The 16,612-nt window shown below is 41.9% G+C and overlaps 1 protein-coding gene across 1 annotated transcript; it reads left to right on the plus strand.

Annotated features, from left to right (window-relative positions):
• On the plus strand, window positions 1–15,491 carry LOC309718639 (leucine-rich repeat-containing protein 43-like). Its single transcript, XM_082554082.1, has 12 exons — window positions 1–96; window positions 173–415; window positions 749–859; window positions 2,583–2,725; window positions 6,226–6,464; window positions 6,587–6,750; window positions 8,930–9,068; window positions 9,476–9,618; window positions 13,396–13,485; window positions 14,588–14,800; window positions 14,973–15,054; window positions 15,265–15,491. Exons 1-12 carry the CDS (start codon window positions 10–12, stop codon window positions 15,402–15,404), a joined length of 1,794 nt encoding a protein of 597 aa, XP_082410208.1. The 5' UTR covers window positions 1–9; the 3' UTR covers window positions 15,405–15,491.
• The last annotated feature ends 1,121 nt before the right edge of the window (window positions 15,492–16,612 follow it).

Consider the following 16,612-nt stretch of genomic DNA (forward strand, 5'->3'; position numbering starts at 1 on the left):
AAGTCAGCCATGAGCTCAAGCACACTGTCTGCTGTGATAGAGAAGCTGATTCGCAGCCTATGTCTGAATGACTTTCCCGGTGGAAATGGCACATGGGTAAGTATCTAAAACACTGACTTGTCTATAAATACTTTAGAGTCTAAGACATTAAAAACATGGATTCAATCTGCAGAGAAACACCAAAGGGAGTGCGGAGCGAGCAGAGATGGAGTCCACGGATGCTCTCCTGGATCTGCTGAGCTGCCCTCATTCTCCATGGCGCCATGATGCAATGTGGAGCCCTCAAGCTTTGCCTCTCAGACAGCTGGCTGTGCTCACACCTGAACGCCTCCACGCCCCCTTCATTTACAACTACTTCACTTCACTTCGTATTGTTGACAGAGACGTGAGTAGGCCTCTCATTAGGAGTGCACCTGTGTTCACTGATAGCCTTTGGCAACAGTCATTGATCAGTCTATGATCCACAGTCATTCAGAATAAAACATTTTGTACCCCAGATTGAGAAGGAACCATATGAGTATCTTCACTGACTGTGATATAAAGGGTTATTGGGGGTGAATTTTATATTTGTCCCAATGTTAAACTGCTGTCAGTTTGTCTAATGTTTCTTCGCCACAGATTAGCTCAAAGCTACCAGTTTGCCTCGGATGACTCCTCACCCCACTATTTATCATAGCACGGATTTATTTAATGTTTGATGCTTTTACACATTTGTAAAGGTTTATCTTCTGTCTGTCTGCGTGTTCAGGTAACAGCCATTGACGATGGCCTGTTGAAGTTCTCAAAGCTGGAGGAGCTGGTGCTGAGTGCTAACAAAATCTCAGAAGTACCCACAGTACACCTTCCCCGCACTTTAAAGGCAAGTCCCAGTCCTGCTTCAGCTTGAATTTGCAGCTCTTAACAGATTAAGTGTAGACAGCATTGTTATCATTTAAATGTGATTCATGATTCACCAAAAAACACTATAGCTGTCCCTTTCTGCATCATCAAAGACGACACCCTTGCTTTCGGATTTACCCATGAGATCTGCCTTAGTTGAAGCCTTTAAGCTCAGTTGAATGAAGTTTGCAAAGCCCTCTGGAGAAAAGTTTTATGGTTAGATGAGACAAAGACTGAGCTATTGAGTTTGGAAGAATCAAGGTGAGCTTTCAAATCTGAGAACACTGTACCAGCTATCAAGCATGGCGGCGGTTGCATCATGCTCTGTTTTGCTGCCATTTATATTGTCACATTGCAACACATGCAAGTGGATAGAATAATGGAGGAGGAGGACTACCTCTAAATCTTTCAACTTCACCTCAAATCAACAGCTACATGGTTGAAAGTTGGACACATTTGGCAGTCCCAGCAGGACAATAATCCCAAACAAACTGGTTTTGGAATGGACACAGTAGGCTAACATTAAACTTCCCTTAATGACCTTAAAAGTTGGGTCTGTGCCAGCAAAATCAACCAGTTTGAACTCGAACAATTCTGCCAAGAAGAGTGGTCAAATATCCAGCCAGGCTACCAATAGTGTCTCATCCAGGTGCAACTTGCTAAGGGGCGTTTAACCAAATATTAGTGGGGGTGTGTGTAAAAGTCTGAGCCTCTGTGTACATGTTTACCCTGTGTGAAGACGAAATCCAAAATAAATTCAAACTTCTGCACTCAATTCTTGTTTTTTAAAGTCATTAAAGACATGTGTGCTGTAAAAACTTTAAACCACGGAAAAATAACAGTTCAAATTAGCACTAAACCCATGATGACTGTGTGTAAATTCTGAACACAAGCGTCTGTGGGAAAGTGGTTTTAACGTGTTGATGCACTGAGAGCTTAGCCCAGCACAGTCTGGCAGTGGCGGCCTGAACGAGGGGTGCGTAGAGTCATCTGCAAATCCAGCCACACTGCTGGCTTTGCAGATGCAGTGAGAATCAGATTCAGATTCTGTGATGGAGGAAAGAGCTTCTCAGCTGTTCTCACTCTCTGCCACACAGTCTCTCAATCTGATTTTGTGCAGTTTCACTATCATATACCGATGCAGCTGCTCTGGATGGTCTTGATAGTCCCTCAGTAGGAATGTGGTGAGGATGGGAGGTGGGATGTAGGCTTTCCTCAGTTTTTGCAGAAAGTAGACATCCTGGCTATTGAGATGTTCAAGTTCTGCACCAGGCGAAGACCGAGGAATCTGATGCTCTTGACAACCACAGCCTCGATAACACGAGAAGGTGACGATGACAAGTGCTGCAACCAGTGTGCAGTGTCACACTTGCTCTTTTGCTTTCGCGTTCTCGCTCTTTGTTCCCTCTCTCTTTCACTCTTTTATCTCTCTTTGCCTCTTTCGTTCAGCGTGCACACAATAACGCATACATGCCAAGGACTGTGAAGCTTTAAAGTTTTGGGCTTTAATGCACAATCAGACTTATAGCTCAGCAGCTCAAGTCAATCAGTCCTTGGTGTTTATTTTGTTTGTTTCTTTTTCATTTTCAGATCTATGATGATGACGCCCAGCAGGCTTTTATCTGAAAGTTCAGAAAACATAGTGTAGCTGATGCTGCATGGAGATGAGTGAGTGACACATTTTGACCATGTTTCTTTCAAAGATTTTGGAGCTACGTGCAAACCGGCTGTCGTCTTTAGACAGCCTCACCAGCGGTGCTCCTCCTCCCCACCTGCAGTACCTCGGCCTCGGCTCAAACACTCTGGGTTCCCACAATGATGTCACTCATCTTACTGGAAGACAGTGGTTAGTTCATAATACACACCACACATGCACAGACACACACACATACACACAAACCGGAAGCTTTCTGGCATTTTAAGAAAACCAAACCAGGTCAAATCAAGCTTTCAAGTGCAATTGTGTACTTTCTAATCAGTCAGCAGGTGACATTACTTCATTGCAGGTTGCTTTTATGTGGATTTACTTCTCCTTCACACCTGTGTGTCATACTTGCACTGATCAAACTGAAGCAATATCAGCTGGTTTGCTGCTAAAGTGGCCACCAGAGACTAAAACACACCCTGTTGGGAGTAAAATCTTTTCATCTCACCCACAAAACTGTGAGGAAAAAACAGAGCTTTCACAGTTTACAGAATTATAATACCAGAGGGGAATACAGGTCTGATGATGTCTGTGTCTGTTGCAATCAAAAGGAAGTATTACAGCTTCATGTTAGAGCTCTGAGGCTTCTGCTCTTAATCATCACTTAACCAGAACTGCAGACATCTACAAACCCGTCAGGATTTTTCAGAACAGGAAGTGTTAAACATCTTGTGAAAACAGGAGTATAATGGCTCGTACAGGGGAGAGAGGAGCCTTGTTGAGCAGCTTTTGGATGGACTTCTTTTGTCCTCCACTTGTCCAGTTCCCTCAAGATTTTTTAAAGACACACTGCACACAGTGCCCATAAATGTCATGTTTTTGGCTTGTAGCTCGTTGGAAATCGTCTCATTGGTGCAAAAATACTATTTTATGCCTACCAAACTATGTTATATGTTGGGTGTAGTCTATGTCATTTTCACCAATTCAGTTAATAAAATGGGAACAAGTGGTGTGTTTTTATTTTATTCATAGGTCAAACAAAAAAACAAGCAAAAAAACCCCCAAAAACAAAAAACACAACAAAAACTTTACTTTGAAAATGGACAATGACAAGAAGTGGACTGAAAACGAGTGAAAAACAAACAAAACACTTTAGAAAGCCTGGAAAACGAATGCTCAACACCAATTAAAAAATAGCTTGGCTCCTTGGAAGCAAAAATATAGAGAAGACTTTTACACAGTATTTTACAAATCTACAAAAATGTGATTTGAACGTTGAGTGAACCATGGAAATTCATGAAGTGTCTTGATAGAGTGTCGGGTGAGCTGCTTCTGTGCACCTTTAGTTTTTTCAAGATCAAGATCAACCCCCTTCAACCTGATAGCTGTGAAGGCCACAGCATTCGAATGATATCACGGCCTATGAATGACCGGCTCCATATCAGGAAAATCCCAGCAGAAATTTACCATCGTAATGCAAAAATGATCAGTCAGAACAGCATCGTCATGATTTGCAGTGAATTTTATCTCCATTGGTGGGCGGCTGGATCCCCGTTGGTACACATGCACACACAGTTTGTGATTTTAAGGGTAACTTTCCAAGTGTGACCACTGACTGAGGGTATTTTAGAGCCTGAGATTGTCTCAAAAAGACACAGTTGCATTGATGTTTATAGTTTGAAACACTAGAGGACCAAACATACAGCTTTGATTTTATTTCTTTTTTGGAGTTACGTTGATCAGGTGCCTTCTGTGGCCCCCTTGGTCCATTCACTGAGACGGTGTCCCACATTTCGAATGGCGTTCATTTTTGAAACTCAACTCTGTGAGAGAGACAGACGCAATGTTTCTGTTACGCAGTGAACTTTATCAGTAAAAGTTGGACTTGTCTTGGCTGTCATCATGGGTTTCCTGCAGGTTAACCTGACACCGCCCTTTGCTGCCTACGCTACACCCAAAGATTGCAGCTCACAACTGATAAACACCACATAAGAAAAAATTAGAAGGAAACGCAGCTACATCAGTCAAGCCCGGGAAACTTTAAGTAACTGGCTTAAACTAGTCAAAAGGGTTTTTACAAGTGCTCATCAGTCATTTGTGTGCCATACAATGAAACTGTCATTGGTTGCATCCCAACTGAAACCTCAGCATTAACAACCAGAACAGCAAAAAGGAAGGAAACAAAAACAGGCATGACATCATAGACGGAGGAAAAAACAGGTTTAAAAAAAGAAAAAAGAAAGAAAAGAAAATCAAAATTTTAAAAGAGATTTTAAAGGCGATTTAAGTGAATCTGGGATGTCGCGGGAGGAGATTTGCATTGTGGATGCAGAATGAGATTATTACATCTGGATCTTAAATGACTGGCACACACACTGTAGCTGACATTTAGCGATAACTGTGATAACAGCCTACAAGGATGCTGTGTCATAGCCGTTCGCAGTTGACTTGATTTTGATTTCCCAGATAAATTTCTTTGAAATTCATGACTAAATAAAGCATATTTTGAATATGACTGACGTGTTTAGATCAGGGATGTCAAACTCCTTTTATAGTGTGGGCCACATACATTTTGAACTTAATTAAGTGGGTCGAATTGGTGAAACTCAGCCTGTATTTATATTTACTGTGAGCCCAGTGTAAAAAAAAAAGATCAATTTTTTGATCTTTTTTTATGTTTGACACCCCTGGTCTAGAGAAACTGTAACTATTTTAGACACGGACGGATTCGTGTCAGTGCGACCCTGGGTGGAAATTACACTCAGGGATGAGGAGTAATGGCTCCTGCGTTTCTGTGAAAAACTATTTTGTGCTCCTCAGTTTCACTATGTATATACATTCCCTGGCCACTTTATTAGGCACACCATTTCAGCTGCTCATGAGCGCAAATATCTAATTAGCCATTCACGATGTAGCAATACAGTGTGTTTAGGCATGTATGAAACTGAGTATCAGAATGAGGAAGAAGGATGATTTAAGTGAGTTTGGATGACAGCTGTTGATCTTCAGGGATTTCCCAGAACCATCTCTATGAGTTATAGAGAACAGGTTGAAATAGAGAAAGTATCCAGTGTGTGTGTGTGTGTGTGTGTGTGTGTGTGTGTGTGTGTGTGTTTATATATTATTATATTTTTCTTTATGACTTTTATGTCACACCCAAAACAACCTGCTGACATTCAATTGGGGTGAAAAACGAAAAGCTGCTTGTCAGCTGAGAGAGGGAGATAAGCTACAGCAGCCAAAGGCCGCAGTGTGTCCCACACCTGTTAGCTAAGAACAGGAAACTGGGGCTACAATTCACACAGATTCAACATGAAAACATGGTGAAAAACATGATCCATCCTGCCTCATATCAACAGTTCAGGCTGACTGTTAAAGTGAAACAGTGTGTGTGTGTGTGTGTGTGTGTGTGTGTGTGTGTGTGTGTGTGTGTGTGTGTGTGTGTGTGTGTGTGTGTGTGTGGTGTGAGGTATTTTATTGGCACACTTTGGCCCTCTTAGTACGAACTGAGCATCGTTTAAATATCATAACCTATCTGAGTATTATCCATCCCATGAAGATGGATGGAAGATGTGTTAAAACACAGTTAATAGCTGCATGAATGAAATAAGATATCTGTCATCTTCTTTAACATCTATTTGGATCAGAAGTTGTCTCATACACATCTGTCCTGTAAAGCCAGCACCTCTGTCTGTCCTCAGGCCACAGCTGGTGTGTCTGGACCTCAGCGACTGTGGGTTTCAGGACCAGCCAGCTCTGCTAAATGGCTTGAGCACCCTGCCTTGCCTCAGGACGCTGCTGCTGGAGGGAAATCCTTTCACGCTTGCATCTTCATACCCAGGACTGACTGTGGACAGCCTCCCGCAGCTTTCCTGTCTGGACACCTCATGGATTTCCCCGGAGGAGAGGATTCGCTTTAGGGGCTTGGCCAAGATGAGTGGTGAGTGTGTAAGCTGCCCTATGAGCCCTGTGAGCGAGGGCCCCAGATTTCTATATAATTTTAATGCACACTGAGCATGTGCTTACAGGTCATAACATCAGAATACTTTTTACTTTGCACAGGCCTGGCAGTAGGCATAGCGTCACCCACAGTGAGTGTGGGCAGGATGATGGGAATTCCAGATCCTCGGATGACTGTGGATGACAAAGCTCCCGTTTTCCCTGTGGTCAGCTACCACTATTTTATCACCTACGAGTTCCTGAGGCATCAGACACCTGCTCACTCTGTGACGTATCCTTCCCACACATTTTTAGCATAGCTACAAGTTTAAATGTTTTTAAATGTTTTGGGCCTCATTCTAATATGGTTTTAAGCATTTAAGCTTTGGACGTACAATTGTCAGAATAAAGAGTGCAATTTAGTCAAACAACATATTTCCTTCCTGTGTTAAAAGATAAAGCTACCCACACGCTGATAAGTTCGTCATTTGTTGTTTCCACCTTGGTTACGCAATCTCTCTACTACACACTACATCTTCACATCTTTCTTCTTCTTCTTTATTAAAATTTTACTACAAATTGAGGTTTGAACCAAAAGCAGACATGACGCCATAGCACTTTATATAGCCTCTGTAGAAATTATCCACATATCTCACTTATCTTAACTGCACTACTGTATAGCTCTGTAAATAATCATTCTGTACATTCGATAATCTTTAATCCTACAACTGTTTACAACTTGCATAGTTCCCATTTCTGTATAGCTGTATATCCCAGATTCTGTAAAGTTATTTATTTCATATTCTGTATAGTTTTTTCATATTTATATCCTGTTCATATCCTGTACATAGCTTGTACTCACTACAGCCTGTACATACTTATAGTTATAGAATATTCACAACATACTTCATACCGTGTACATTATAACATACCATAATAGACCCATTTCTGTAATATACTCACATATCTATATTATTGCTAATATATATTGTAATATATCTATATCACTAAAGCACTTCTGGATGGATGCAAACTGCATTTCGTTGCCCTGTACCTGTGCATGTGCAATGACAATAAAGTTGAATTCTATTCTATTCTATTCTATTGTGGGGTTTTTTAACCTCACCTTTCTTTTGTTGCACGTGATTAATGTATTTACTTCACTGCTGTAACTAAATTAAGAGCAACAAGCAGCAACAAAATCCTTCTAAAATCTCTATCTAGCAATTTACCGGCAATCTTAAGATTTGCTTTAAATTTCTAAATATCTTTTAATGCAACTGTATCTAATGTATTACATTAGATACAGTTATAAACCCTGTTTAACTTTAACAGGCCAACAAAGTTTTGCTTGCATTTACAGAAAAAGGTGAACGAGTCATGGTGAAACATAGACATAATATTTAATCCCACATTGGGGAAATTCACTTATTACAGCAGCACAAATGTGAAATTGAGATATTATATATTAGAAAACTAAAAATAGAAAAAATTAATAAGAAAAATCGTGTAACGGCTATTACATGCAGTAAAATGCAACAAGATTTTTTGTACAGTTCAGTGAGAGTGAAGGAGAAATATTGTTAGTATTAATTTTACATGGCATGAGTAATATTTTTATGTTATTATAATACAGTATATATACATATGTGTGTGAGTGTGTACCTGTTTAGACATCTTTGTGGGGACCAAAAATCCTGGTCCCCACAAGTTTGAAGGCATTTTTCAGACTTAAAATGTGGTTTTAGTGTCAGGGTTACAATTAGGTTATGGTTAGGGTAAGGGTAAGGGTTAGGCATTCGTTTTTGATGGTTAGGGTAAGGGTAAGCGGCATGGGTAAGTACATGAGTACACACGTGCCATAGGACACATTTACAGTGCAGTAATGTTTAAAAAAATGTTGCATTTACTGACAAGGTTTGGGAGCATTAATAGTTTTCTTTTTTTATACTTCTTTAATATGTAAATGTATTTATTCTTCTAAAATGGCAACTGCTTGTTTTTCTACTACACATCTGTCAGATCTGATGACTTTGTGGCCATTGACTGATTGACTCAGTAGCCACTTTATTAGGTATAGCTGTATGTTAATGCAAAAATCTAATTAGCCAGTCACACAGCAGCAACTCAAAACAACCCGCTGACGTTGACACTGAGCACCAGAACGGGGAATAACTATTTCACACACTGCTGATCTACTAGGATTCTAACACACAACCATCTCATACAGACAATGCTCTAATCGCTGGAGAGATTGTAACTCCACTTTCTATGTTGTAGACAGCAACAAGTCTTTAACGTCACAAAAACACAATACACAAGCCACACACTTCAGTCAAAAAGGAAAACGAGCACATCATTTCCTAAATTTAAGCACACAACTGGGAGGAAAAAGGACTCAGAGTACCACAGAAGTAAAATTATCCCATTACTCCAAATTGAAATTGATTTTCTTTTTTTTTACAGAAACTTGACACTGAGACAAAATCTGACACAAGATCTGTGACTGAAGGCCAACGATCAAACGAGAACGGCGAAAAACAGACGTCCAAACAAGATGGCGGCATTCTGAACTCAGAGAAACCCAGTTGTGGCAACACATGTGGTAATAACACTTATCTCATCTGACCTGTGTGTCTTTGACGTAAACGTCTGACTGCAGATGAAGCACAGCAGACACTGTGACAGCTTTTTGTACAGACACTTTGATTTCTTAAACTTGGTGATGTGTCCTGTTCAAATGAGAGAATTTTTCTCTTATAAAGTTTGTGGAATTTACACAAGTGCTTTAAAGGAAACTACAGTCAGATCAGCCGATGAAGAGCTGTATGCCTACATAACCTGAAACCAAATGACGAACCTGATCTTTTATCGCCTTCATCAGGTGTCAAAGGCACTGATGAGCAGCCAGTTTATATCTGGTTTACTTGTGTGTTTTCTTTTACTGCAGTGTGTAGTCATAACAATTCAAAAGCTGGACTTTTTTGTATGTTTTTCTTATTTACTCCTTAGAAGTGTTAAGGCACAGCACGTCCAAGCTGTCGTGGTCAGAGAGCATGGACTTCGGTGACACGCAAACCCACACTGTGAGCGCTCTGGGAGATTTAAAGAAATTCCTCAATCGGGGACTGCGTTTATGCTTAGAGGAAGAAAAGGTACAGAAAGTCAGGTTTGATAGGGTGTGTGATTGCTCAGGCCTGCAGCCAAATTTTTCTGATTCACTGAAAGTTCTTCACTGAAACCTGAAATGACTCAAAGGCACTTTGAAGAAGTTAAAGTGCTTCATTGGGGTCATCTTGAATTCAAAGACACACAAAAATCAAAGTGAAAAAATGATCACTTTCTGGAAAAGGGTGGAGTGCCCACTCCGGGTCAGGGACGAGACCCTGAGTTTAAGTATCTCGGGGTCTTGTTCACAAGTGATGGGAGAAGGGAGCGAGAGATCGACAGACGGATTGGTGCAGCGGCTGCAGTGATGCGGACGCTGTACTGGGCTGTTGTGGTGAAGAGAGAGCTGAGTGTGAAAGCAAAGCTCTCAATTTACCGGTTGATGTACGCCCCTACCCTCACCTATGGTCAGGAGCTGTGGGTAGTGACTGAAAGAACGAGATCGTGGATACAAGCGGCAGAAATGAGCTTCCTCCGAAGGGTGGCTGGCCTCTCCCTTAGAGATAGGGTGAGAAGTTCGGCCATTTGGGAGGGGCTCAGAGTTGAGCCGCTGCTCCTCAACATTGAACGGAACCAGCTGAGGTGGTTCGGGCATCTGACAAGGATGCCTCCTGGGCGAGGCCTCCTGGGCGAGGTCTTCCAGGGATGTCCCACCGGGAGGAGGCCCTGGGGCAGGACACACTGGGTAGATTATATATCTCGGCTGGCCTGGGAACGCCTTGGTGTTCCCCCGGATAAGCTGGATGAGGTGGCTGGGGAGAGGGAGGTCTGGGCTTCTCTGCTTGGGCTGCTGCCCCTGCGACCCGGCCCCGGATAAGCGGAAGAAAATGGATGGATGGAAAAAATGATGCTGCAGGCTCGTCCATTTTGCCAAACTTTCAATGCAGCAACTCAGAATGGTCTGTATGACCCCATGTGGTAGTATGCACTAGGGGTGCAACGATATTCGTATCGATATTGAACCGTTCGATACAGTGCTTTCGGTTCGGTATGCATATGTATCGAACAATACAACATTTGTAATTTATTTTATCAACTTTCCTTCTGACGATGCTGTCTGTGTTGAGCGCTCAGTGAATCTGTGTTCGACTACTCCGCCTAGGCTGCACTGTCAAGCGCAGATCCACTGAGCGCTCAACACAGACAGCATAGTCAGAAGGAAGAGCGCAGGGCAAGCTAGCGAGACAGAAGTTAAGCTCTCCTTGCAAGATGGACCTCCCCCACTCTCATTCAGATCTGGCGTTTGGAATTATTTTGGTTTTCATGTGACGCATGACCCTGAAGGTAAGCGAGTCATGGACTAAAGTGAAACAGTATGTTGGATGTGCCACGCAATGCTTAATTACATGGGTGGGAACTAGTGTGTTAGCGCAGTTAGCTCGTTAACGTGTTGGCCGTCTAGCCCCATGCACAGGGCGATCGGCGGTAGCTCGTTAACGGAGATTTGCCGTGTTGTGGCGTTAAGGTCATTTCAACGAGATTAACCTGAAAGCACTAGTGGGAACACAACGAATATGACTGCACATTTACGCCGACATCATCCTAGTGCAAAGACAAAAACAACAAGCATGCTACTAACTTTAGCCAGTCATTTAGACAGCTGTTAGCACGTGATTCTCCTTATGCTGCTGAGAATATAGCCCAGAAGAAGCGGATAGTATAGCTTTTATTTTGGAAAGAGACATTTCTCTGTAATAAACTCTCTTTTCCAAAGATGAGTGATTCCTCAATCAGATACAGGGCTCGCAAAATCGCTAGCCCGAAGTCCTGGGGCTAGCGATTTTTTCAGTCGGGCTACCAAAATCTATCTCTTCCCTGCCCGTCGGGCTATTGTAGGAAGGAAAAATATATGTCAATGCTTTTGCATTCTTTCAGAAATGTAGCTGGGTAATTATGTCATTGGCATCGGTGAGCCACTGTCAATATGTGACATATTGAAATCGCGTTTGAATTTGCGCTTGTTTTTTTGCTTTCACTTTGCAATCGTGCGAACTGTGTATAGAGAGCGACAGCACTGATCTGTGAGTGATGATAATTTGTGCACCAATTCCTCTGACATCTCTTATTAATCGTTAGCTTACTATGCAAACATGACAAGTGAAATCTCCCGCAGCAAGCTTAAACATGTGAGAGGTTGATCGCGCAGAGAATCGCTGAGCTTATGTGAGTGCGTGTGTAAAAGCAGCACGATATATATTTTAGTTCTGCTGAGCCAAATAAGACAGGTCAGGGTGAAGAAGCCAAAGAAAAGCTTACCACAAAACAGAGAAGTTATGACAAATCAGACTATAAGGCAAAAAGAAAGTGCAGCTTTATGGTTTCATGGACAAAAGAATTTCTGTTGCTGCAATATGAGCTAAATAACCAGGGCTGCACATAAGTGGTCCGCAGGTGCGCATTCGCTGTCAAAATAAAAAACACGCACAAGGGTTAGGGTTAAATTTAAAAACTGTACTTTTGAGTTAAAATATATATTTATAATTTTAATAAATGACAAATTAAAAAGGCATGAACATTTTTTTTGTATCGAAAAAATATCGAACCGTGACACCAAAGTATCGAACCGAACCGTGAATTTTGTGTATCGTTGCACCCCTAGTATGCACGTAATGTGACGATGGATGAGGTCCTGCGGATCTAATCCCAGATCTAGACCAGGGTATCACTCTTGGACAGTCTGAGGTGCAACCTGGTTAGATGGACTACCCCTCCATGGGTATACCTCCCCAGACAATCACTGGGTCACCACCAAACCGGTCATGCTGAAGGATGTTACAGGCAGCTTAAGGTTCACCTCAGCCTCTCCTGACCCTTTCATGTCTGTCACATGTGCTCAGGGTGAACCGGCTCTCATTTGTGAAAAGTGGTGGACCTGCCAGTTCTGGTATTCTGTAGCTAAGAGCCAGACAGTGAGCACAGCGCCTACTAAATGACATTGTCCTCAGGCCACCCTCATGAAGTCTGTTGAAGTCTGAGGTCATTTTGTATCTGTGGCAGAGCTTATCTTGTTCCTCTGTGCGCACTAGGGTAGATACCGGTACTGTTGATGGCTTAAGGACCTTCTACGGCCCTGTCCCGCTCTACTAGAGTAAGTGTCTGTCTCCTGGAATCTCGTCCATGCTATTGAGACAGTCCTGGTCCAGGTGTTACCTCCTACCACCAGCAGTGACACAGATCCTACTGCCAGCAACCTCCACCTGTAAAACCATTCGTGTTATGGGGGTTGTCTTATTGTTCTCACTGTAGTGCACCTGTTGTTAATTTCATTAACACCAAAGCATCTGAAACTGTTTAAAAAAAAAACCCTCTGATACTAAACTGACCTGATCAATATCCCAGGAGTTTAATCGACTTGATGCTGCACTCTGATTAAAAAGAGTTCCAGTTGATGATAACCTTGGGCCTGTTCAGTACTAATGTTGTCTCTGTAAGCTTATTGATGAGGCTCTCCACAACAGTCACAGTTTATCATGTTGACCAAAATTATTTGGTTAAACCTAAAAATAAATATATTAGAAGCAGGAGACAATGAGCAGGTCACGAGCATGTGTACTCGTACTCAGGGTCTCAGCCCTCCTGAGAAATGGGTCATTTGGTAGCAAATCAAACACGCAGATGCAATAAGGGAGGAAGGCACCTTATCAGATTTAGCACATAGAACACCAGAAATATTCAATTTTATTTCTGAAGCAGACAATGAGCTGAAGATTTGTTGGCCACTGTGAGCCGCAAAATGAATCGAAACTCATAGTTTGTGGTTTTAGGTCCTGTCATGGCCTGCAGCTTCTGAAGAAGTCCCGCTGACCAAAGCCAACCAAACTGGAAAAGAGAAGAAAGGCAGGAGGGAGAAAGAAGTGAGTGTATCATGTAATACCATTGAACTGTAGGTACAGCCATTACCTAACTCACCGACTGCAGACACAATAATGAACTTATTTTCAGGGAAATCTTGCACCGTTGTGGAACGTGGAAGAAACTTTGTGATGTGGACAGATACTCTGATTTTTACGTCTGGGTTCAGTGTCGGAAGCTATGCTTTATTGCATACTGTATATTCCTTTCAACGCTGATGGTGCCTTTACTTCAGAGATGCAGGCTTTTGACGAGTGTCAGGGGTGATTTGTGCAACACTAGGCGAAAGCATATAAAGGTTCAAAAGTTCAAAATGGACCAAAAAGTGACCCTTGGGGAATCCCAAGAGCTGTTTCTGTTTGGTGCTTATCATAAATACTGAGAGATTAAAGGTATGCACATTTTTTCTGTTACGGTGGAGTGGGTGGAGATAAGTGTCAGGGAAATAGCAGTAAATCTAAAAAACAACTAAAAGGTTCATGTTTATATGTGGCACCTTCTTTTTTGCATAACAGACCTTTAACATGCACTTGATGGTACAGGGAACTGTGATCTCAGATGAATATTTCTGGAGGTGTTCCTGAGTCCATGCAGGGATTTCTGTGACATGTTTTTAATGCAGTGCTGCCTGACGATCCAACGATCTCTTGCGTAAGGAGATTCCTCCAGATTATCTGAATCTGTTGATTTGATTATTCTGAAATCATTTATAGATGCAGTTTTTTGCAGGTTGGTGAACCTCTGCCCATTTAAGTTCTGTGTAACTTTCCCTCTATAAGATTATATCCAATCATGTTACTGACCAGTTGCCAGTAAACCTAGTTGTAATAGTCACTTACTTTTTCAGGTTTTTGTTGCTCCCGTGCCAACTTTTTAAAGATGTGTTGCTGCCAATAAAAATATTAACTCACTCACTTTAAACACTTTCTGTGTCCTGTGGTGGATAAAATTTGGGTTTATGGATTCTGGTTTTATTTTATTTATTTTAATTTTTTTTTAGAAATGGGGTTGTAATCAACCGAAACATAATAACTGCTTGGAAAGCCTCAATGGGACTGTATATAAACAGAAAGTTATTTAATGTCAATGGTCTCTTCTTTCTAGTCTCCAGTTAAATCTGATTTCACCAAGTCTAAAGACAAAAATAAAAAATCTGTATCTGAGCTGGTCCAAGATGCCCCGATCAGACGAATCCTTGGCTCCGTGCACATCCCCCTGCAAAGCCTGGTCAGAGGAGGCCAGCAGGTTAAAGTCCTCTGTGACTTTGGCATGCTGCACACAGACTCTGAGGTGGAAGCAACACAAACACATCAAAAGGCAAGTTTGCACATATGAGTTTATGTTTTGCTGAGATATTATTGCTGTTTTCTGGATGAGTTACATGGGACAAAGGTTAAAATAGGAAAATCCATCCAAAAGAGTAGCATTGTAGGAAAGGACACAAAAAACAAATTGACATGTCCGGGCTATTTTTTTCGTACATCTTTAGGATTTGGGAAGGAAAATCAAAGACGACAAGAAGGAGGACAAGGAAACAAAAGGGAGACAGCACAATGCAGCATCGTCAAAAGGTTAGCGAGAAGACTGCTTCATGACAAAATGGCTTTGACATACATAAGACAGGATAAAAGCACTAGACCACTTTGAGAGTCAGAGCAGCTGTAGATGCTGTGGTCTGTGTCTAGGAGAGGATATTAAGAAAGAAGGCAAAGAATGAAATTGCATCATTAGTCAGTGAGCTTTTCTTTTTCCGTCTCTGTAATCCTGCGTGATTTCGGCAGATAAAGAGAAGAAGTCACTTGAGGTGCACGACTCAATAACCAGCCAACAGGAACCGGTGATTGTGGAGCTGATTGTGGAGCTGAAGAAATGGCAGACTGCATCTGAAGCTCACCACTTCCTCCTGCCACAAACCTCCTAAGGCAGACTGCTCTCCCCGGGGTCCGTTTGTCCTTCCTTCCTCATGACTGTTAACTGTGACCGTACCGTTGATTTAACTGCATAATAAATTTCTTGCCTCTGCAAAGTACCGCGTTACCAGGCTGCTGTATTTGCATCCTATGTGCATCCTATGTGCATGTTCTGTGTGCATTTAAGTGGACTGGAAAATGTCCGTACTTAGGGCTTATTCAGAACCTCAAATTAAATATCATACCCAACTTTGTGTTCATGTGACATGGAAAAACCACCCAGACTGACAGATTCCTTTTAACTACATGGAAGCTATTTTTTTTTAACTTAAATCCACTCAGTGAATCACCATCTTGTGGTGGTGGAGGGGTTTGTGTGTCTCAGTGAGCCCAGGGGCTATGTTGCTGAGGGGTTTTTGCCCCAAAGCAAATTAGTCCTGTATGAAGGGCCAGACAAAGAGTGATTCAGAGGACCTCTGTAGAAGTAAAGAAATCAAGAGAACGAATTACTGTGCCCAAGATGGGGTTACCAGGGCCCCTGCCCTGGAGCCAGTCCTGAGGAGGGTGGTCAAGTGAGAGCGCCCTGGGCCCGTTGGACCCAGCCACTCCAGTAGGGTGGGTTCAGTGATGGAGAATGTCAGCACTGAACCCCATTAGAGCCTAACTTTTTATATTTTTTCAAGTGACAAAAAGCAGTTGTGGTAACTTTATTAAATTATTAAAGTGATTATCAAAGCTTAGATCACTGTCGAAAAAATAATGCCAAGCTTCATAACTTGTTCACTGTGTTTCAGAGAAAGGATGATAAATTATTTTATGTCTTTGACTTTTTGGAGTAACAACAAATATTTCCATCTTATCTCTTTTCACTTCTGAAAAGTTTCTAGAAAATTAATCAAGAATCTGACCCGTTAAACAAGTTAAATTGTGATCCTTGAAATGTCTCTGTGAAAGAATCATAATACATCACTGTTGACCTTCAGGTCATCAGTGACTTCAGTAAGAGCCGTTTCTGTGCTGTGGTTGGTTCTGATTGGTACTTAGCAGAAATACTGACATTAAAAGTATGAATATTTTTTTTCAATTAGGGTTGAGTGGGTGGAGATGAGTGTCAGGGGTGAGTTCTGACAGAAGAATAGCAGCAACAGTGAAAAGGACTGTTTATAAGATGGTAGTGAGACCTGCTGTGATCTATGGTTTGGACATGACAGCCCTGACA

Source organism: Aulonocara stuartgranti (genome assembly GCF_965226115.1).
Source record: "Aulonocara stuartgranti genome assembly, chromosome: 12".
Lineage (NCBI taxonomy): Eukaryota > Metazoa > Chordata > Actinopteri > Cichliformes > Cichlidae > Aulonocara > Aulonocara stuartgranti.

Excerpts from the sequence above, each read along its gene's own strand:
- LOC309718639 (XM_082554082.1), top strand. The coding sequence starts at position 10 with ATGAGCTCAAGCACACTGTCTGCTGTGATAGAGAAGCTGATTCGCAGC. Across the intron at positions 6,751-8,929 it reads ATCAGACACCTGCTCACTCT|AAACTTGACACTGAGACAAA; the intron begins GTGACGTATCCT and ends TTTTTTTTACAG. Across the intron at positions 9,069-9,475 it reads CAGTTGTGGCAACACATGTG|AAGTGTTAAGGCACAGCACG; the intron begins GTAATAACACTT and ends TTTACTCCTTAG.